Source organism: Vanessa tameamea, chromosome 9 (genome assembly GCF_037043105.1).
Source record: "Vanessa tameamea isolate UH-Manoa-2023 chromosome 9, ilVanTame1 primary haplotype, whole genome shotgun sequence".
Lineage (NCBI taxonomy): Eukaryota > Metazoa > Arthropoda > Insecta > Lepidoptera > Nymphalidae > Vanessa > Vanessa tameamea.
In genome coordinates this window covers 10,811,013-10,834,520 of record NC_087317.1, presented here as the reverse complement: position 1 = coordinate 10,834,520, position 23,508 = coordinate 10,811,013, and the positions used below count along the sequence as shown (strand labels likewise).

Sequence of the window (23,508 nt, the reverse complement as noted above, 5' to 3'; positions counted from 1 at the left end):
ACAACATCACAAACGTTACTCTAATGTAAATAGCTAAAGCACTTGTTTTATGGAAAATCAGAAGAAACGACGGTACCACAAACACCCAGACCCAAGACAACATAGAAAATTAATGAACTTTTTCTACATCGACTCGGTCGGGAATCGAACCCGGGACCTCGGAGTGGCGTACCCATGAAAACCGGTGTTGTAACACACTACTCGACCACGGCGGTCGTCATATGACTTGATCTTGTATTGAAATCAAGAATCCTTCTGTTTTAGGGTATAGGTAACCTGATTTTAGCCATTTGTTTGAAGCTACAGAATCAATATGTTGTTGTTCTAAATCTTTAATGTGTCTGCCGTGTAGTTGTTTCTGTCGCCATGAATCTAGTTTCTCCTTTTCGCTAATATTCTGAAACTGTGCCATGAGTGACGTGAGTTTATTTTAAATTTAGTGATGTTATTTTGTCGTCAATCCATACCACGGCTGTGTATTGGACTCTCAGTTTTACTATAAAAAAAAATTCACAGGTTGTTAATTTGGCTTTCCCACAATATTTTTAGATCAACTAGCCCTCTTCCCCCTTTTTCTCTATTAATGGTCATTGTTTCAATAGCAGATTTTGGATGCAGATACATATTTGTGTTTAGCTAATGAGGTTATTGTTTTAAATTGTAAATGGGATATATCTGTATTGGTCCATTTTTATTATTGTTATTATTATCAAAATAAACCCGCTGTTTTCACACAGTTTCTAACACCGGACACAGTTTAACAGATATTCCCACAGATTAATATGAAGATAAAAACATTAAATTCAAATCGTTCTATAAATGCATTCTAAAGCAATCTGAATATTATATTGTAAAAAAATGTGTTATCTTTTTATGTGTATAGGGTCGAATATAAAATACAATCATCCAGTTTACTGTGTAAATATGCGTTAGTAAAACGTTTCGAAAATAAATCTGTCAACAATTGACTTTTTTTTTTTTAGTACATTTTCAAAGTGTGTATACTGTAACATAAATTCATTTTTTGTGCCATATAATGACACAAAAAATATAGGGAAAAAAAAAGCAATATAAATAGTCCATAAATACCTCTTATTTACATTCATAGCCAAAACCCAAGTTAGTTAATAGACAATTTGAAAATATCTATAGATAATAATGGAATAATATTTGAAAGAAATAAAAGAAGCTTTAAATCTAGAATATTTTATTACAAAAAATACTTTTATAGCTAGTTAGAACAGAGTTCGTGTGACTTTAAATTCATAAAAAAGAATTTATAATGTAAAATTACACTATGCTGTATATGAAGTCAAGCGGCCAGTACTCAAAAACTTTAATCATTTACACACCACACTATTTAATTTCAAAATTATCTCACAGTTCGGGAATGTTATTTGCTATTATATAAGACACAATCAATAATATATTCGATTTAAGATCTTAACAGCTGATCGACGAAGACCATTTATCCATAAAATAAATCTTAAATAATGGTATATAATTAATAAAGTTGTAACAGCCTGTATATATCCCACTTCTGGGCTAAGGCTATCTTCTAGAGAAGGCTAGGGGCTTGTTCCACTATGCTACTCCCAAGCATTACATATCTGAAATTAATTCTAAAAGAGCCTCGGATTTATGAAAAGGTACATTCTGATGGATTATTATTTATTTCCTACCTTTTGGCACTTAATTTAAATAATCAAGAGTGCCTAAAGCTACGTTCAATATGTAACAATATTTAATATAACTAAATATAAAAAAATAAGCAATATTGTGATTGTGATATAGATTTTTAATTTGTCCTAATTTGCTAATAGAACTAATATACAATCAATAAAGAACGCAACCAGCGTACAATTAAAAAGAATACATTGTTCAAAATATCACACAAAAACGTAACTAAAACTAGATTAAAAATTATTATGTCAATTTGTGATCTTAAATTTAAAGAAACGTGCTTTTGTCTAAACTTATATTTTAACTTTATTGAAAGCATATCAAAATTATTACATAGCAATCCTTTCTTCAATAAAATAAGAATTATTATTTGGAAAAGAAATAATTCAAAAAATATATGCAAATAGAATCATTTTATAAACACAATCAACAGATCCATAGCCAAATAATAACCGTATAAAATAAAGCATAAAGTAATATTTATATCATTAAATGTATTTACTATTTATAATTTAATTAAAAAAGTCGTTTGACATATAGAAATCTTTTAGATTGGACTTTATGTAAATACATATAAAATGCATAATCAACTGACATGTACTGATATATATATAATTAAAAATACCGATGACAGAAAAGTTGAGTTAATAATGAATGAGTGAATTTCCCAGTGTAAGTATGTTGACTTTTCAATTTGACAGTGTTTTTTTGTGTTAAAAACGCTTCAAATATTAATTCCTTATTTACTCGAGACATTTTATATACATATAGATTTTTTTAACTAGTAAAAAAAAAAAATTAGTTAATTACAATTCGAAACACAATAGAATATAAAACGAAGCGAACAGTCGCTTAAAATTATTATTGTTACATATACTTTTGTTGTTATTTAATATATTTTTCTTTGTAAACTTAATTTATATAATGTACTATATTTTCATTATATTAAATACACCTCATTAAACAAATATTTTTTTCATTACGCTTATAAAATATTAAAAGACAAATCAAGTTAGCCGCACAAATGAAGAAGGCAAGTTCATATTAAAGTTAATAATAATAACGTAATTACAGCTTAAAATCTCTTTGGTTGCGATTTATTTGTACTTTTTATATATATATAAATATCTTTTAAAATATTATAACGATAATTCCGCTTGTGTGATACTTATCATCTTTAATAACAGTCACAGCAAGGGACTTCATTTGTGATCGACATGAATGGCCCTCATACTACAGGGGCTATGTTAGTTAGCCCCACGACAACAGGGGGCCATTAAATAAAAACATGCATATTGCCCAGCAAATACTATATATTCAACTTCTTTATATTTTTATATTTTCATTGCCAAATACTTATGTACAGATAAAAGTTGACTATCACATAAAATATAAGCTAAGGTACTTTATTATGCTTTGTTTGTAAATGGAATGACTAATATTTTAAAACAATTAAAAACCCTGTAACATACGCATATAGAAATAATAGTGAAAGACTTACAGTAAATCAAATTATTCCTCTATTTGATGGAAAAACATAATTATTTATAACTTAACGCAGTTTAAATTAAAATTAAACTTATTTTGCAATCGATCAAATTATAAAATTATTTATATATTTAGTTATATATTTTATAATTTGATCGATTGCATGCAGCTGTTAAGTGTGGTTGAGTCACAAACATTTCAAGTCAAAACACAAATTCTTGCATTTACAATGTTGTTAAGTTTTATAGCAATGAATAGTGTGTATGTACAGTTTTAAGTTATGTGTATAATATTTTCAATTATTGGTTTCAACAAAAATATTGAACGTGATTATGGTTTAATGATTTTTATTGTGTCAAATCACATATTATAACGTCCGAGTATGACAGAATAATCAATGTATTAACGTATTAAAGCTAAATATTGTTACATACGCGCAAACTTGTGATGCATATACTAATATTCTGAAAATATTTAAAATTAAAAAAAAAATCTTGTTTTCGGCAATACTACTGTAAGCTTAACTCAACTACCGTATGTAAGGCATTAATAAGAGACCAAATCAAAAACGTATTAAGCAAAAAAAAAAGGTCGTTATCTCTTAGGGAGTCTTAGGAATCCCTTTCAATTCTAAAAGATAATACGAATGAAAAGTCTACGCATAATTTTTTTAATATGAGATCAGTTTTCAACAATTACGACATTATTTTTACACGACTGCGAAAGAAAGCAATGTAATGTTTACAGGATTTCATGTATGTATGTGAGATTTTGAATCCATCATAACATTTAAATGCGTTTATTATTAGAATTCATACACAATCCCATTTTTACTTCTGAGTTCATTTGTTGGCAGTCGTGTTTTGATTTTGGAAGTCGTCATAATTAATTACTAATTTTAAAAGAAATATTGAATACAAACCAATTGTCTATTTAGTTCATTATACTACTATTAGAACACTTTTCTTACCAGATTGTAGAATCTGGAAGGTTCCACCAAAAAATGATGTACTGATTGGAGATCAACAGAGCAAACTGATGGTACCATTGTCACTACCCAGCAAGAGCAGCCTGTTTAAAGGTAGCACTGACATACAAGTGAGAACTCCTTTGAACGTGTCTGATCTCAACTTGGTGCTGGAGAAAGAGGCTTCCTGGTCCAAAGAAGTGTGAACACCGATTCGATTGTTCGTTGTTCCTGATATCAGTTCGTTGTAATATACGGATAGACAATGCACCGGTTCCGTACTGCCTCTGTTTTTGGGATAGATTTTTAAATCAGTGATATTTACATGATCATTTTTAAAACTAAACTTTTATATTTATAATATTTGACGGCGCGCCATCTTGTTTATTCATACTGGTTGGAAATTAGCGATTCGTCGCATACGTGGTGCTCGGGAAATATTGAATCTAACTGCCGATCCAAGATGGCAGCCGCGCTACCATCAACGTGACGCTTCACTAGAGCGCCGTTCAACTCCCCTTGACACTCTTTTCCAACCAGTATGAATAAACAAGATGGCGCACCATGGGTCGTCATATTTTTAAAACTTTGAATATCAGAGCGGTTTAAAACTTAATATATTTATATACTTACTTTAGATGCGCTATCAATTCTCCGTCGTCAGCGCGCCAGAGAGCCGTGACTTGGTCCAGACCGGAGCTCAGAATCCTGTGGTCATCTACCGCTGCCAATCGAAGTACCTGGATTGAGAAACGCTTTAGTGAACTTAACAATACTCAGTATTGGTGACGTTCACAACTATATTAAGTCAATTGAACTCGAACGGCAGAATAAGCACGCGGTACCTCCCCGTCGTGCGCCCGCCAGGCGGCGCGCGTGGCGCCCGTGCGCACGTCCAGCAGCGCCAGCGCGCCGCTCGCCAGCCCCACGCACGCCCACGCGCCGCTCGGGCTCACGCACATGCAGCGGATGAACGACGCGCCGCCGCTCACCACCTGCACACGCCCACAGCTAGACTCACGGGACACGGAAGTTAAATGTTGAAAGATTCCTATTTGCGAGGAGACATTTTAATGAATATACACTACGGTTAGCGGCCCAGCCTTTTTCTTTTTGAGATTAAATATATGTGAATAACCATAAACCGAAGAAATAAATCATCTTTCGTCGGTTCCTCTCAACTTGACGATCACTAAGTATAATGAATTAAGGAATGAATATGAAATAAAAGAATAAAATGATATTTGCCTGGGATTCGAACCCGGGACATATCGGTCTGCCGTACGAGGCTACAGTCGTCCGGCGAGCGAGCGGGGCAGTGACCTTGAGCTCGTAGGGGTGCGCGGGCGCGCGCGCGTCGAGCACGCGCAGCGTGGCGTCGGTGGTGGCGGCGAGCACGGCGCTCGCGGGGCCCGGCAGCGCGCGCACGATGCTCACGGCCGCCTGCGCGCGCGTGCTGTCCAGCTGCGGCGGTATAACATTATTTGGCCGCTAGGTTTAATATTTTTTCAAAACTGCTAGATAAATTTATTAAATTCGGAGCATTATATCTTCATATCGATATCTTACAATGTATGCAATAAAATATTATATTCTATACACTATAGACTAAATCTTTGTCGTAAATAGTCTTTGTTCTTCACATAAAAATTGGTTACAACTAAATATTTAGTAAATTATTTACCTGACACACGACACTCTCCATAAACGGATCCCATATATGAACTACCGAGTCAGTGGAGACGGCCAGACGGAGCGACTCCAGGAATGTCAGGGACAAGACGCCTTTCTTATGACCAGTGTACGTCCAATTACACTGAGTTACAGCATTACCGTCACCCTGTGGATATTTAAACAAGTTTAAGGCTTTGGAATCCCAACATCACAAAGAAGTAAATTAAAATTTTAACATATATTTCGCAAATACGCAACTTTCATGTGGAACAATATTCTTTTAGACAAGTTTGCCAGATAACGTTCGATAATTTTCAATTATACAATATACACGAACTGCACTTTGGGAATTAAATGATCGAGGTTAAATAAAACTCATCGAGTTTCCGATTCTTTTCTACAGATCTAAGGGACATATAATCAATAACCAAGAAAAACTCTTCTAAAGAAAATATTTAAAACAGAAATGCCCAAAAATACGAATTTAAAATTTAAAAAAATACCTGATTCCTCAAAGACCAAAGTCTAACGGTCTTATCCTTCGAACCGCTCATGAAACTGTTCTCATTGTCTAAACAGTGTATAGACTTAACCGAATGCGAGTGTCCAACGAATGTTTGTAACTTTATCTGCTTCAAGTTGAACCGCGTGTCTTTGTCGGCACGACCGATTTCGTGTTCCCAATATATCAGCCAATCACCCCGAAGGTGCCTTAAAAACGATAAAAAATTATTAGGTTTTAGAACTAGAGAAGCTTAAAGAACTGAGATGAAAACGACTATATTATTTCTATTTTACAAAGTTATAGCGGAACAAATCTCTCTCAACTATGAATGTGTTGTACCAGTATACCAACAGCTATTTAAACATGACAATAACAGTAGTGAAAAGATGTCGACATTTTAAAATACGAGTTTGCGCCGCCCTCGGCTTCGCTCGCCTTTTAGGGTTTAGCCGACATGTGTTAGGCATAAATAGTAGCCTTTGTCCTTCAATTCAAGCTTGCTTCATACCAAATTTGATCAAATTCGGTTTTACCGTGAAAGCAACAGACAGAGTTACTTCCGCATTTATAATTTTAATATAGATATCAACTAATATATCAACGTTTACATTTGACCTTGAAAATTATACACACACACACACACACACATCAGCCCGCATTCGTCCACTGCTGGACATAGGCCTCTCCAAATGCACGCCAATTAAATTAATATATAATTATATTTAATTAATTAAATTATACAAACAAATTTATTTAGAAATTTATGTGAAAAAAAATTATTTAGAACGGCGGATTTTTATTGAAAAGGAGGAAAAATTAAACCACGAATTGAAATAAGAGTAAACTTAAATAGAAAAAAAGCTACCTCTCACTCTTATTCCCAACGTCCATTTTATACGCGACGACGTCAAACCCGTCGACGTGTCCCGCACTCTCGCACGCATTACTGACGTCTATCCGGTTGCCCACCAGCGTGACGTTCGAACCGAAGCTATTGGAGTTCGAGATGTGGTCCACGGCTACATCTGGTTTGGACGGTATATCTATCGTTTTACGGTTCAGGGGCTCGTCGCTGAGCGAGGATTGGAATCGCTTGTCCGGACGGGTCGTGTGAAGAGGTGAGCTGTAATCATCATTTATTTTTACTTTTTTATTTAACCGATAAACCTAAAGGTTGTTTTATATCAGAATTTTATAAAATTAATAATTAATATTCAATTATATAGATAGTGGAGGTGTTTGTAAATAAAACCTGTACTTAGTGGCTAAGTATGGGGACTATGATATCTCTCGTGCCTGTAGTTACACTGGCTCACTCGCTCTCCAAAGCGGAACACAACAATACTAAGTATTGCTGTGTGGCGGTAAAATGTCTCATGAGTGAGTGATAATAACTAACGTAAGTGCTTACAATAAAGCAAAGTATTCTTAACGAAACGCTAACCTGATTAAATTCGCCTGCCTATACTTCGAACACAATGCGCGTATAGTCTCACTGTTCTTCAAACATCTCTCCAAGGTATCTGTACCGATCAGTTTCGCGAATGTCGTGTACGAATGATACGCGAGCTCTTCGTCAAAGACCATTAGTAGCTCTTCTTGTGCCTGGCAAAAAGAAAATTATTTGATTATATTAAACATTTTAAAACTAACAGCTAACAATTGAATAAAAAGTGCACCCGTGTTTGTGCACACACACACACACTCATGTAAACTATAATAATATAAATTGGCTTTGAAAAGGTCCTAATAAGAATACAATTAAATTGAGTAATAATGTATAGCAAACTAAACAAAATTAAATATTAGCCTGATTGACGACTCACTGAGAGAGTAGTGACGTCATGCCGGTCACCCAGGGAAGGGGGAGTGCACGCCAGTTCCGGTAAATCGGATCGAACCACGCGACCGTCTTTGATAGCCCACTCCGCTGTACTACCGTCGCGACATATCTCCAGGAATCCTTCTAGTTTCGAATCGGTCGAGTCCTGCTCCGAGGACTGAGAGGTAAAAATATATATAATATTAATAAGTTCTGTCCAAAATTAATTCATTACACTGTCTGTTTAAGTACGCCATGTATCGCATATACCTTGTCGAGATTGTTTTCATCCTGTTTCGGCCAATTATCAGTTTTCCCGCTCGCTTTATCGAATGCTAAGAAAAATCTGAAATTAGAAGAAAAAAATAAAATTGGAACGAAAAATTTGTATGTAGTATGTATAGAGGTAAACTAATAAATAGATAAATAAACACATACACTACATTTACTATTTAGAAAAATATTGCATTTTTGGTCAAAAGTGTAACTTCAAAATATGCGTCAGGATTAATAATTATCCTCGCACGACACCGAACCTCCCCAACCCCCTCCCCGACCCCTCTGCCGCTGCGCGCGTAATAATCGAGTGCGGGCGGAGTGCGGAGTGCGGAGTGTGGAGTGTGTCGCGTGCGTACCTCTGCAGCGCGGGCACGCAGAGGTGGCGGCGCGTCATCTCGGGCCCGACGCGCAGCGCGACGGCGTGCAGCGCGGCGAGCAGCTTGCGCGCGAGCGCGGCGCGCGCGGCCGCCCCGCTGGGGTACGCGCAGCGCGCCGTGGACGCCAGCCGCAGCGCCGGCTGCAGGATCGACTTCAGAAACGTGTCCTGCGAGCGATACGCGGTGCTTACGACTGTTATCAATTTATACCAGTAAAGGAATACTACGTTTGAATAACATTTTATATTATAGATTGTGTTGTCACGAGCGCCTGATGTGTCCAAAATTGCAGCGCAATCTATTAAGTAGATCGTGTTTAACATTCAGATGCAAAATTGATTTCGCATACTGTACTAGTTGAAATTAAATAAAAATTGTAAAATCGCTCTGTGACGGACCGTCATGACGCGAAGTCACCTAGCTTAATATAATTATGAACGGCCTTAAAACAGTTTATTACATATCTATTTAATACAGTCGGTCGACTCACATAATGTTGTAAAATATAAAAATAATATACAATTAAACATAAACATAGAATAAGCAACAATCATTCCTACACTTACAACAAATCTTTGCTAGAAATATCCGTTTGATACTTTGAATATATCGTCTAATTTCAAGTTTTATAATAAAACTAAATACTGAATAAACTATATACTATAAATAAAAAGTGCTTCAAGCTTTGTGTAAAGACTGACTTACTTGCAATTGTTCCATGACCTTAACATCTGATATAAATGGTAGAAGATACTTTATAAGCTGCAAACAAGCCACCACTCCGCCCTCCAACGGCGTCGACAATCGCCGCCTGCAGGACGCGATCAGTTCCCCCATGTGTGGGAGATACTGAAATATTATGAGATGCTCTCCATACATAGCTGAAAGAAACGTATTTAACGAATCGTTTCACACAATCAAAAAACTTATCTATAATTTTAAATTAAATAATGATCGATAACTTACCGACAATAGAAGTGAGACATTTAATAACTTTCATTGCGTTTCTATCGCCTACGACTTTACTGTTAACTATCGAGATATCATCAAATTCGTCCTTTTCATCACCGTCCCAGGGTGCAAGGTTTTCTTTACCGATGTAACACAGAGTGAGCATCTTTAGCAGATTCCTTGTGATATATCTGCACGTGAGCACTGGACCCAGTCTGTGCGACAGCCATATGAGGCTTTCGGAACTCATATCTGATATTTTATAATCATCATTATCTTTATCGTTAGGTTCGTTGTCGTCTTCGTTAACTAGAGATATATTTACAATCTTATTCGCTACATTCCGAGTCAGGTCTAAACTCTTAATCTGTCGTAATAGTGGTTCATTTGTGGATTCCACGCTGTCTGATTTTTGATCATCTTCAGCAAAATGCAAGTAACTGGTAAATATAGGTCTTGGTATCTCAATGGTCGGTGATGTGAGTATTTTATTAGAATCTGATGTTGTCTCTTGATTTTCATCTTTTATCGCGCTAGTTTCTTTCGAATTTGGTAAAGACACGTTCGTAAAGAATCTCGAATTCCCTGGTGAAATGTACTCCGCTGCTGAAGGCGACGGTATTAAATTAGAGTCTTTGTTGTTTGAATCTAAAGAGCCTGTGGGAGATTTACTTCTGCTATTTCGACTTGGATTTCTATCTTTATCATTTTCGAAATGAAATAACTCGTTCTCACTTTTACTATCCTGATCTTTTTCTTTCGTAACATCATTTACTTCCGAAATACTTTTGTCTATGTTTGGAGTGACGACGTGTTCAGATCCGTAAGATGTGTCAGGAGAAAATATATCGGAAGTATTAATTAGAGCATTTTTAAGATTATCATCGGAGTATCTTGGTTTCTTGCTTAACGTTGCTCGATTGTGACAAAGGTGGCCAGGAGAACCACTTTCAGTACCCATAGTGTCCTTGTATCCGCCAACGGCTTCCACTAAGTGTTGTGTAAAATTGTCCAAGAAACATTGAAGGCCCAGTCTAACCATTAATTGGAGAAGGAATATGTGGTGATATAGTTTAACGTATTTTTGTTTACTCGCTAAACCTGCACTCGTGATAGCGTCTACATCTGTCAACTTGTGCTGATCTGACTTATCGTAGACATAGTCGTCATCTTCGTACAGATTTAATATATGTCTCAAGAGTTTCTTGTTTGTCTCAGAAGGACCTAATGCTTTACTTATCACATCAAATAAATGCCACGCAGCAAGCACAGAAGTCTCTTTGTTTTCGAGCATTTGAATATAATATTGAAGAAAAATATCAAGAACATTAAATTGGTTGTCGCTAGTAATTTGATTTAATAGAATTCCTAAATGATTAATACAAGCTTGTATTTTTCCTTCAGCTATTTTTTGGGTAAAGTAGAGTTTAGTCTTGTCAATGTTTTGATACATCTCACATTGGGTACCATCACATTCGTAAGTATAAAGGATTTGCAGTTCATTGCTTGTAAGTTCATATTCATGTAAAGTACTAACGAGGTTATATAATAGACTAAAACTTTGTGGAAAAGGTATTAAATGCTGCATTATAAGAGGCTGTAATAACTGAGAGGAAGATGGCGGCGGTAAGCCTTTATCTGTGACGATTATATTTTTAGTTGGTTCATCCTTAGCAAGAGTCAGTTCATTCTTAAAACTCAAGCTTGGAGGGTCAACGTTTAAGAGCAAAGACGCTACGTAGCTGATACATTTTGGCATCGAATTGAAGTTATATTTTAATATCGTGCGACAACTTTTGTATCTTTCTAGAAAATTTTCGTTAGATAATCTTAACGGACGCATATAGGTATGTAAGAATATTTCAACAATAAGGCACCCAATCACGAGCATGTCCTGTCGTCGACTCTCGGTAACGAATTGCTTAAAGACGGCTACATCGGTCGTGTAACGAGTATTGAACATTCTATTCTTCCTCTCTTTCCTAATGTCTAAATTATCTTGACTAAACTTTTTCAAATAACCCTGATTGTAGGACGCAAGGAACATGTGATTCGTAAACGCAGTCTCTTCTAAGGCTTCTTTACTAGAGGATGGTTGTTCGTTTTCTTTCGTTTCTTGCGGCACGGGATATAGATTTTTTGTTACGGATTCCTTATGTTTTTCTTTATCCTCCGCTTTACTGAAGAAACATTTTGTATGAAAATTGTCCAAAGCTTCTAATGCTTGAATTGAAGCAGCGGGATTGAACTCTTTGGGCAAGTATATTACATCTTTACCGAGTTCAGATCGTTGGACTCTATAGTGTCTGGAGTGGGATGAAGCCCGGCCCTCACTGCTTGGAAGATCTTCTTCTTGTCCTTTACACAACGAACGCGCTCTACTAGCGCTTTTGTGACGGCGAAGTCTTTGAGCCGGGACGGTCAAACGTGATATATGCTGTGGAAGACTGCTTGATTCTTCTTCATCATCAGATACTTCATCTGAACTATCTCGGGCGGATTTTTCTAAAATTGACGAAAATAATTTAAAAAGTCCGTTTTTCAAACTCTATGTTATATTTAAATACGAGCAAAGTATCATGGATGCTCACTGGCGTCTCTGGGCGCCGTCCAGCGCAGCCGCGGCGGCGCGGGCGGCGGCGCGCGCAGGCGGCGCGGCGGGTGCGGCGCGCTCAGCAGCTGCACGGCCGCGCCGCGCCGCGTGCGCGTGCTGCCGTCCACGAGCGACAAGCACACGTTTTTTGCTTTCACCGCTGCCGATCCCGAGAGTCTTTGTGACGATGTAATAGATCATTATTTAAATTTATAGCTGTTGTTTCTTAAAAGGAACGACATTTGTAAACCTAGATAAGATGATTTGCAAGAAAAGGTGTGGACTAAACATTTATGTAAATTCTAGATGGATTCCAGGAGCGAATTTTTCAATTTTGAAATAAAGTTTCATTCTCAATGCGGGATTAAATGATACTTACTTATAACCAAAAGTAATATCAATCCAATGATGAAGGTTTTCCGACACGTGCGTACTTTCCAAAGCTTCTCGATGCTTCGTTATAAAATCTTCGACACAAGTCGCCCAGGACGGAATGCCCAAATCCTAATAAACACAAATATTTTTAGTCTTTTTATCATTTATTTAGGTCAAACTAGACGACTACGACAGAGTCTTGTGCTAAACGAATCGTATCATTTTTGAATATCACAAAGATGATACTAGCTTTAAAATATTTTATTACAATATAGGTACATGATCATCAGGCATATTTTGGTATGGGTTCTAAAGCTGCAGAACCCAAAGTCATTGCCGGAGTTAAGATTGCACTCCCGTGCCTCGTTGCGCAAGTAAATTGGGTCCTGTAAAGTGTCGGATTGCTATCCCATCGGTGTTAAAATAAAATTAGCGCACACTCTTGTGTGTTCTCTAACGTCTCAACTTTGGCTTTAATCAGGACTTTTTATCATGTTGTAGATATTATGTTCCTCCAACTGGTTTTACTAGTCATTATGAAAATAGTGTTTATCTGAATTAGTAAATAAGATGAAGCCCTTACATTTAAGTATTTCAGAGAATATTTCTATTAAACATTAGTGATTTAAATTCTTAAACTTCGACCATCGTAATTAATTTAAATTTATTGTCATTGACATACTGCGAATAAGCTAACCGAAACAACAAAAGTCAATAAATCGATACATTTTCGTAATTTAAATATAAGTTCTCAATTAAAATGGAATTTAAGTTTAAATGGAACACATTTAAGACAATATTATGTGTAAACATAATAAACGAAACCATAGCAATAAGATAGGGGCTATCAAATAACAAATACATCAGACGCCACATGCTATCATCCAACCTTATTTGTATTGATACGATAAGTTTTTAATTACTGGTTGTAAACCAACCACAATATCGAAATAAACATAAAATGAATTAAAAGATTCTTGCATATTTTTTTATCATGTAACCTAAAAAAACCAATGTTCTGGGCCAGTTGATATTACTAATGTTATTCGTATACGGCAATTAAAATTGCAATATATTGCTTTTTAAAAACAATTCATCTCGATAGTTTAATACCTACATCTATTCAAATAGGAAATAAACAATTTTAAGTACGAAAAAAAAAAAAAAACTTTTTACCCAATTATTTTTTTTAAGGTTTCTAAATTCTTTCCTCTTCCTCCTTTTCTTTGGTCAGACTAGTTTTTTATTAGTTCGTTAGTATCTTAAGTTTTTTTATTAGGAGCAATTTGAGAGGAATGATAAATTAAATTTGTACACACCAATTTATATTGTATAGAATTATATGTTTTTTTTTTCAAGAGCTACTTTTAAAAATGTTATAATTTTGTGGAAATTTTCTTTCATTTTTCTATATTATTCAAATTACAAAGTAAGTATAATGAATATTTAATAAGTATGAGGAAGTATATATAAATATCTTTAGTAATAGTTAACTTATGTAGCAAAAAAAAGGTTACTTGTATACCGGTAAATCTTCATGCATACTCTTGAAGACTGTAGGATCGGTGTAAAATTCTGGTATGCATTCATCTGGAGTCCATTCCTGCATGCGCTGGATCGAAGCTGGATACTCTGCTGGCACCCATTTATTACGCACATATTTGCAAAGAGTTTCTTTTGGGGTTCTATAACACATACATTTATTTATACATCTCTTTTCTAAGCAACATTCAGTGGCCTATAAATTTTTCTTCTTTATCCTTATTGAAAATTGTAATTTAAAATATTTTCAAATGAGAATATATTGCAAATATTTCATTTACCTGCGTGCTAAATAAACATAACACGTGATGTCAGATAGAGCATCTGTGACATGATGTGGGATCTGACCATTGCAACTTAGGACATCATATGTCATATCTAGCTGACGATCACCTTTATTTAAACGATACTTTGACTTGCTTAAGTCTCTCCAGTTGCGTCCTAAAAAATGTATTTAAGTTTTTAAATATGTAAAGAGAGAAACAAAAATATGGAAAAATTAAAGTACTATTGTATTTAGTTTATCTATATGAACTGATCTTACCTTCAATATTAAGAATATGTACCTTTTTTCAATATTCAATTTAAAATTTTATATTAAAGATCTACAACAAAAACAATTCCAATAAAATTAAAAAAAAAACATGTACTCACCACATCTAGAACTGAAATCAGTGACCCAAGGGACCATAAAATGTGCTTGTGGATCATTTGCAGATCTGCCAGCTAACACATTTAAATGCAACAGGTAATCTAAGTTAGATATCCTTCCTCGCACCCAGAGCATACACAGCTTCTCCAACTGCACTGCATCACTTCTCCAACACCACTCATCACCAGTTTTTTGTGTATTTTCACCGTTTAATGGAGGACTTTGACAGGAGGTATGTCTATTTCTATTTTGCTCACATATCAATGCAGGGTCAAGGCAATGTATATTATTAGTAATTGGTGGTATAATTTGAAGCCACAGATCCTCAGACATATATATATCTTGCAATTTGAGAGTACCCAGGCTTAGTCCTCGGTCAGAAAGAGCTTTAGAAACACTTAATAACTGGTATACAATGAACAAACCTCTGGCATATGTCTTATCTATTAAATTTGGACTAAAGTTAAGACAATCTAATAAATTATTTTCATAATGTCCCCTGTACACAATAAAGTAATTATTATTTGTTTCTAGCACAAACATAGCTGCTAATAAATTGGCATGAGTCTCATAAGATTTCAAGACATGTTTGCTGGTTGATTCTTTGTAGTAAGTAAATTTTTCTGCTGATCTGACTCTTATGATATGACAACCATACAATCTTAATATCACTTCAGCCACCAGCTGATCATGTTCTATGAGATTAACTATGGTACTTTCCTTAATACTTTCATTATTTTGACAATATTTTTTATAGGATTCCTTCCATAAATTCCGTTGATTATTCAGAGAGACATATTGTAGCAATTGGGCGAAAGTTAACGGTGTCTCAACAATAGTCTCATTTAATTTATATCGTGGAAGTGGTAAAACCTTAGATACTTTTTTACTTAAAACCTACGACAAAAAAATGCGTCAAAAATATATTATAATTGTATAGAAATAAATATATATAAATGGAAGTATAATATGTACCCTAATAAATATTTTTCTCCATGGATAAGGAACACTTTCACCAGGCTGCAATGTAAAATCTAATTCTTTTTCAACACAATTATAAACTTCTGCGTTTTTAAACCATTTTAACCAATTATTATGAACAACGACCGCGAATAAATTGGGTGAAGCGGTGGTAAAAATATTTTTACTATTTATATCCAATTCCTTAGATATTTTATCCATTTCTCGTTATAAATTCTTTGTTTTGTTTTATTCGAGGTTACTGTTGTTAATTTGACATATTTGACAACAAAGAATATAATAGGTATATCGACTAGGACTTAGCACTACGTGTTTGACAACTGACAGATCGATTTTATAAAAATACAAATTACAATTTTCAAATAAATTTAGGGTAGTTCTCTTGTGGTGGAGGAAATTTATATTTTATACATATTTTTTGCTTTTATTTACTGTTCTTCGTTGTTCAATCATAATATTTTATTCGTTTTAATTTATATTTGATTTAAAATTATTTAACCCTTAAGTTAGCATCAACTACACTTTCTGATTAGTTCAATTAAAATAAATCCGTTCGTCCTGGCTCTTGGCAGCTTAAGTCATAAATGTGTGAACATAAGGTAAAAATAAATAAAGATTAATATAAGAATCGTGAAAATAGTATTTTTCTAACATAAATTAAACGCGAGAGATTTTCCATTGAGACGCCAAAGATAGTAAAACTTCCATAGTAAGGGAAAAGATCAATGTTAATATTATTTTTGAAAAAAAAATAACTCAACTATTAACAAGCGACTTCTATGAAAAGTTCAAAATTATAAATAGATGATGAAAATCAATCTAAGCATGAAGCTAATTTAGACCAATTTATATAAATAACGATTACTCATAGCTACAAAGTGTCAATAATTGAATACTTTAGTTTGTCATAATATTACTGAGTAATAAAGCAAATTAACAAAATATTTCAATGTCGACATAGAAGACCTTGCTTCGCTTTTTATCCCATTTTCATCCTTGTTTTTCTATATGCAAACAAATCATTCAGGTATACAAAACTCAAACTCAAAATTCCTTTATTCAACATAGAAGCATCACACTTATTGATGGTCAAATTAAACACTACCACCGGTTCGGAAAAAGGAACACCCTGACCTGAGAAGAACCGGCGTAAGAAACTCAGCGGGTCTTTTTTTGTCAAATTAAGTAGATACATAATTGTATATGAATAGAAACAGCCAGGAGGCGATCGTAACATTCCCAAGGTGTGCTCATAAACTCACTAATTGTATAGTAACCTTTCGCACACAAGTGTTCCTTAACAATTTTTTTAAATTTGGCAACAGAAGCATTTTGAACGCTTTCTGGGATCATGTTGTAGAAGCGTATACATTGCCCCACAAGAGTTACTAACTCTATGCAGTCGAGTAACAGAAGTAACAAGATTGTGTATGTTCCTTGTACCAATGTTATGAGAATCACATTTTCTCATAAAAACATTAATATTTTTCCGTACATACAAAACATTACAGAATATATATTGAGAAGCAACAGTCAATATCTTAATTTCTTTAAATTTATACCTTAATGTTTCATGAATCTAGTATCTTTATATTAAATATTTGCTAAAATTCACACCTTAATTACTTATTAATAAAAAAAACCTTTTGTAAATAAATACAGTATATTTAAATAACATCTTATTTAAGACAGGAATGCAATTTTATAACAGAGTAAACTATATAAAAATTCATAATACAGTCATTAACATCCTCAGTGGTCAATTCATTCAGTCTCTTTACCTAGTATCGCTAAATTGGAAATGTATATGTAAAATGACATTTATAGTATAAAAATATTGGATTAAATCTTAAAAAGTATGACCTAGATATACTATTATTATAAAAAATATAAGCACAACATATAAATTCACAAATTTATATTTCATCTGATAGCAATGTTTTTTTTTAATACAACAAATTAAAAAAGGAATTATTGTTTTAATAATCTTAATATAATATAAGGGTTATTCCATTTTACCAGAAACTCTTTTCATGTAACACCTCCATAGAGTATCTTTGTAAATAATAGCCTCTGAAACTGGACTTTTGGCAGCCACAATGCCTCTTCCAACAACAACAACATCTGCACCATTTTCCAAAATAACTTTCTCTGGTGTGTTATATACTTGGCCAAGTTCATCCTTAGAACTTTCTAGCTGTACACCAGGTGTGAGTTGAATCAATCCTGGATCCTTAAATGTCTCCTTTTTCTGACAGACAAATCCTGTGATGATTTCAGGATATTTAGCTGCCATTTTCACAGTTGTTTCGGTGTAGTCTTTTGTAATGAGGTTGCCCTGAAATATCAATCAATTTACATCATTTATGTTTACGAAAATATTTCAATTATATCATATAATTAGTTTTATTTTAAATCAATCGCCTTTACATGAAATTTTTCACAATGCCAACACTGTAAAAAAAATTGACTATTCCTATCATTATCAATATGCTACCAATCTTTGCAACTATTATATTATATCTCTTGTGCCTGTAATTACACTGGTTCAATCCTTTATACTGGAACACAACAATACCAACTATTGTTGCTTGTCAAAAGAACATATTATAAGTGGATGGTGACCATATAGACTAAATGTACAGGCAATTCAATATTTAACAATTTATAGAAAAATAAGTTTGTACATGACATCATAATAAGACAAATTATTGTCTTTTATATCATCGGTCTCGATAATTTTTTGCAGTTAAATTTTATTTCTTATACATAATATATCTTTACCCAATGATAACTATCAAAGTAAGTTTAATAATATATTGAAATATGATATTTATTATAATATAAAAAAATATTAAACAAGATTTCTTAAATGAGTTTTATAATATGTTATGCTTACCTCGCTACTCATCTCAGCTAATAAGAAAACTCCTCGACTGAGACCATTATTAGAATTATTAAGAGCTTTCAAGAGTCCCTCGCCAGGCAGTGAATGTGCTGTCACACAATCAGCCCATTCTCCAACTTGATATAAACCTTTGGAATATTGCAATGATACTGTGTTACCAATATCAGCATATTTTCTATCTTCCAAAATTAAAAAATTAAATGTTTGTGCCAACTGCTTTAGGCGTACTATAAAATCATTAGTAAAATCTTCTATTATGTCAATATGTGTCTTCACTAAGCACACATGTTCACCAACTTTCTCTAAAAGATCAAGGATCTTTGTTGATGACGTAAGATCAACAGATAAACATAAGTTGGTTTTTTTTGTGGCCATTATGGTAAATAATTGCTTGGCAATGGAATTTGTGGCAAACTCTGCTCGTTTTTCATAAGGAAGTAATATTCTTTCAAATTCAGGAGCTGAAATAAATTTGATAAGGTATTATTAAACAAGATTTTGTGGGATATTGTTACATAAAAAAAAGGTTAATTTTTTGTCATAGCATTTTTGTTTATTTTAAGTAAGTTTTTGTTTTGTGTATTGTTAATGTCAATAGTAAATTAGGAATTTTATTATTCTAAACATACTATTACTAACCTGACTGAGGGGCTTGAACATTTTTTAAGTAATTTATCACATCTTTACCACTTTCTTCAGTTATTTTATTATTCTTTACTAATATGTCAATTAATTCAGTCATAGTGAATAGAGACTTCATTTGAACATTGTTTACAGCCAAGTTTTGCTTTCCACCTTGTTCCCTATCAAGTATTACGATTACTTCCTCAGCCTTTAAACCTTCTTTTCTTAAATCAGTAACAGTTTCCAGTACACTCGACCCAGAAGTAACAACATCTTCAATAATAAGACAAGAGTCACCTTGTTTGTAGTGACCTTCTATGACCTTCTTCGTTCCATAAGACTTAGCTTCTTTCCGTCTCATTAACATAGATGTCTTGGTTTTCACACTAATCAAGGTTGCTATTGGTAAAGCCGTGTATGGAACACCACAAACATGATCACATTTCTTATCTTTTAGCGCATATTCGTACAGTAAAACAGATATCAGATCCTAGAAAAAAAAAACAATTTAGTTTCACATGGTCAATTATTTTCAACCCGTTTATTTTGTTTAAACTGAAATTTAATTAAAATTATATATTACCATTACATCCGGGTAGCTTACAATAACTCTTAAGTCGAAATAAACTGGCGTTTTTATTCCAATTTTAGTCATGAATTCACCAAATTTTACCGCATCTATATTGTATAAGCTGATGGCTAACTCCTCTAATTTATTATTGGTACCCATTGTCAATATGTTTTGTACAATTCTTGTTATTGAATATGTGTATTTTATCAACAGACTTATATTTTTTTCAAATTGTTCTTATAATTTTCTAACCTAAATATTTCGGTTCCAATGAAACAATGAGACGATTGACATTTGACGATAATCATTCGCTATCTTTCCTGTCGCTTGTCCTGAGGCCTGAGGCACGAGTAAATTAAATAATTGACACTTGTCATTGACATATACCACAGATAAAATCAATAATTTTAGTTTGAAGTGAATTACTTGAACGAGTGAATTGATAAATCAATCAAAATCTTAAAAATTAATAACTAACTAAGATTATTAATTATAAGAATTTATAGATAAATCTTAGTAGTAGTAATATAAGAACGGACAAATTATATTACGTGATTTTATCCTAATTGTAGCTCTAGAAGTATTAATTTAATAAAGTTTAAATTATTACCTTCTGAATAAGGCTTAATTTTAAATAAATATAAAATATTAAAAACTTGTATATGAATTTATTATGTTTTTCAAACATTTCTTATAAGCACTCACAACAGTAATATTTATTAATATTGAAAATTTAACAATGTATATCTTTCATAAAAAGAAAAACATTATGGCAGTGTATTTCCTGCACTATAATTACAATTTTACAAAAATAAGCCATGTGATTGAATGAATGACGCCTCTAACAAAAACACCAGATTTATCATTCATTCTTTCAAGTCATTTTCATTTACAAACTGTACGAGGGGGGAGAGTGACGTTTAGTTTCGTTTGTGTTTAGTTTTGTTTTTTTCAAAAGTGTGAAATTGTAGAAAGTATTATCCATTGTGAGTTTCCTGATAAGACAATAACAAATCAAAATCGGTTATAAATTGAATAAATATAACATATGAAGTTCTGTATTACGACATTTACGCGCCAAAAAGTGATAAAATTTATAATTGTTATTGTTTTTACCATATTATATTGTGCACTATGAAAGTAAGATACGTAATATTATTACAATCTATAAAGACACGTTAGGTGATCGGGTAGATTTTGAATCGATGTTGAGGCAAAATATAGCCCACCCTCCTAAACCGGCTAAAGTGGGGTCCCCCGCCCTCCGTAGGAGAAGTAAGGGTAGACAAAGGGTAGTCACCCCTATTCGGAGGGGAGCTCGAGCCTTGGGCGACCGCCGTTGGTAGGGGAAGGGATTACTATTTCAAGTTCTTTTTTTTACTTTCTAACGGGTCGTGCAAGTGTGGGAAACTTTAGTTGTGACTTACTTCGTTCGTTTTTCTTAGTGCTATATTAAGTAAAGGAAGTTTGTTTTCTCATGGAAAATCGTATTGAAATTAGTAAGTTGCTACAAATTAAAAAAAAAATTACATATTTCTTGGCAAGGACTTTAAATTACAATTATAATATAATTATAATAATATAAACAAAGTTTGTTTGGCATGTTACTTAATTGAAGTACCTATGATATTAAATTAAACATAACAACAACTTTTAATTAGCAGATTCAAACTCTATGGAGTTGATGGTGAAAAAACATTTATTATCAAAGAGCAAGCTAGCGACCATACAACACAGAGACGAAGGGACTCAATTTACATGTGTAGAGTGTTCGGCTCAGTATGATGACAAGGAAAAATTAGAATTGCATCTGTTTTCACATTACCATACATACAGGTTCTTGTGTGGAGTCTGTGGAACTGGGTAAACACTTATTTTATTTCTCAATTTTTTTTTTAATAATTAATATTGATTAATTCCACAAATAAAATGTTGTATATTGAAAAATCCTTGTAAACCTGCCAGTGTTAACTTGTAATTATTTTGCTACAGACTCAAACGCAAGGAACATTTAGATAGACACATGCAGGAACACACAGAGTACAGACCGCATGTCTGTCCCGAGTGCGGGAAGGGATTCAAGCGTAAAGAACATCTTAATATACACAGCTCAATTCACAAAGGAAACAAAAACTTAGCATGCTCTCTTTGCCATAAAAGTAAGGATAATGTTATACTATAAAATGTTACTGAAAACTCAGAGTTAAACTCTGCTTTATATACTTTGGTTAACTTTTAAATGAGTAAATAATGTTGTTGTAGCATTTTACCGTAAGGACCATCTCCAAAAGCATTTACAGACACATAATAAACACTTTATGGAGGTTAATATTAACCCAGTCAGTGAACAGGAATTGGATATTAAACAGGAGCCAGAGGAGTATGATGAACTCCAACCGATCATTACAAGTGTAACTGGCAACGCACACAGTGAATCGTCTATGGAGGTTTGTTTCATTTTTATTTTTTTATATAAAATATGATAAATCTCTCTTCAAAAGGGAGATCCAGTCTTTAGCCAGCTATGGGATGTTATTGTTACATGAATAATTTTATACTATTGATACTCTAAAATTATCATCACATTGGTAACAATAAACTGATTCAAATAAAAAATAATAAATTCAATTAAATATCATATTTTTTGTTGCATTTATAGAATTTAACTAAAAATTAACTTATACAAAATTGAATATTAATATTATTTAGATTAAATAAAATACCTGCACACTGTTCAATTAAATTAAAATTAAATATAAGTGTATAGAATTGCAACTATCTCCTTGACACCATTTTTATTTCAAGTGATAGATAATATACCATGGAGTTGCTTCACACAAAGCCAGACAAAAATAATAAAAGGTTATTAACAAGTAATTTGCGAACTAGTTTTGATATTTTTTTGTTTTTAAACTAACGAATTTCTTGCTATTTCTTTGTAGAATGGAAATTTAAATGGTTGGTGGGGTATTAAATTAAAAAAAAAATTGAAATCGATTTCAAGTATCTTGTATTACATGAAAAATATTTTTGATATGAATATTGGCATGTAAATATACTAAATACTTCATATTTGTCATCATAAATCATTTTTACGCATTAACTTTTGACACAGTATGGAAGCATTAAGGCATTATGCATTATATAGACTTTAAGTAATAGAACGTTTAATTTTAATTGGCGTATACGAAGAGTCGAACTACATATTGATACATTATAGTTTTGTATTATGAGAATGAATTAAAAAATAATATTAAAAAAAAAATCTTATATTACAGAAGTAAAAATTAAATTACATAAGCTATTTTGATTTCATAAAAACAATTTAGAAGGGAAAAAATTGCCCTTGCCCTTTAAAAGGCAGGGTATAAATTGAAAACATGAAGGGGAGTTTTGAATGCTATTTTTAAATTTCCTCCTATTTATAAAGTTTCCTTGACTTAAAGACTTCCGGAATACGGTTGACCACGATAACAAAATAACAAGCTTGATTAAGCATAAGCTGTCTGTTTTTCA

General features: G+C 33.2%; 3 protein-coding genes across 6 annotated transcripts in view; 1 reads left to right on the top strand and 2 right to left on the bottom strand.

The window, feature by feature from the left end:
* Positions 1-3,568: 3,568 nt before the first annotated feature.
* Positions 3,569-16,165, bottom strand: LOC113396974 (WD repeat-containing protein 81). Its single transcript, XM_026635079.2, has 19 exons — positions 15,884-16,165; positions 14,911-15,805; positions 14,538-14,697; positions 14,240-14,399; positions 12,719-12,843; positions 12,338-12,516; positions 9,762-12,251; positions 9,501-9,676; positions 8,775-8,962; positions 8,410-8,485; positions 8,144-8,317; positions 7,762-7,922; positions 7,183-7,440; positions 6,316-6,523; positions 5,823-5,978; positions 5,462-5,602; positions 4,984-5,133; positions 4,772-4,878; positions 3,569-4,425 (listed from the first exon to the last, which is right to left on the bottom strand). Exons 1-19 carry the CDS (start codon positions 16,088-16,090, stop codon positions 4,194-4,196), a joined length of 6,243 nt encoding a protein of 2,080 aa, XP_026490864.2. The 5' UTR covers positions 16,091-16,165; the 3' UTR covers positions 3,569-4,193.
* A 289-nt stretch (positions 16,166-16,454) lies between these two features.
* Positions 16,455-23,508, top strand: part of LOC113396977 (zinc finger protein 484-like) — a 28,878-nt gene continuing 21,824 nt past the window's right edge. The window contains exons 1-4 of one of the 4 annotated variants that reach the window (XM_026635093.2): positions 16,455-16,488; positions 21,657-21,855; positions 21,985-22,151; positions 22,255-22,439. In XM_026635093.2, coding sequence (XP_026490878.2) covers positions 21,668-21,855; positions 21,985-22,151; positions 22,255-22,439 — 540 coding nt within the window. In that variant the 5' untranslated portion in view covers positions 16,455-16,488; positions 21,657-21,667. Of the gene's footprint in view, positions 16,489-20,871; positions 21,492-21,653; positions 21,856-21,984; positions 22,152-22,254; positions 22,440-23,508 lie in introns of those variants that run through there. The other 3 variants (XM_064215829.1, XM_026635092.2, XM_026635091.2) reach the window with 3 other exon arrangements.
* LOC113396979 (uridine 5'-monophosphate synthase) lies at positions 17,534-20,297 on the bottom strand. The gene is made up of 4 exons (XM_026635097.2): positions 20,005-20,297; positions 19,437-19,911; positions 18,789-19,258; positions 17,534-18,227 (listed from the first exon to the last, which is right to left on the bottom strand). The coding sequence occupies exons 1-4, from the start codon at positions 20,149-20,151 to the stop codon at positions 17,895-17,897; spliced, it is 1,425 nt and encodes a 474-aa protein (XP_026490882.2). The 5' UTR covers positions 20,152-20,297; the 3' UTR covers positions 17,534-17,894.

Excerpts from the sequence above, each read along its gene's own strand:
- LOC113396974 (XM_026635079.2), bottom strand. The coding sequence starts at position 16,090 with ATGGATAAAATATCTAAGGAATTGGATATAAATAGTAAAAATATTTTT. Across the intron at positions 14,400-14,537 it reads TATGTTTATTTAGCACGCAG|AACCCCAAAAGAAACTCTTT; the intron begins GTAAATGAAATA and ends TATGTGTTATAG. Across the intron at positions 7,441-7,761 it reads AGGCAGGCGAATTTAATCAG|CTCACCTCTTCACACGACCC; the intron begins GTTAGCGTTTCG and ends TGATGATTACAG.
- LOC113396979 (XM_026635097.2), bottom strand. The coding sequence starts at position 20,151 with ATGGGTACCAATAATAAATTAGAGGAGTTAGCCATCAGCTTATACAAT. Across the intron at positions 19,912-20,004 it reads TAAGCTACCCGGATGTAATG|GATCTGATATCTGTTTTACT; the intron begins GTAATATATAAT and ends TTTTTTTTCTAG. Across the intron at positions 18,228-18,788 it reads TAGCTGAGATGAGTAGCGAG|GGCAACCTCATTACAAAAGA; the intron begins GTAAGCATAACA and ends TTGATATTTCAG.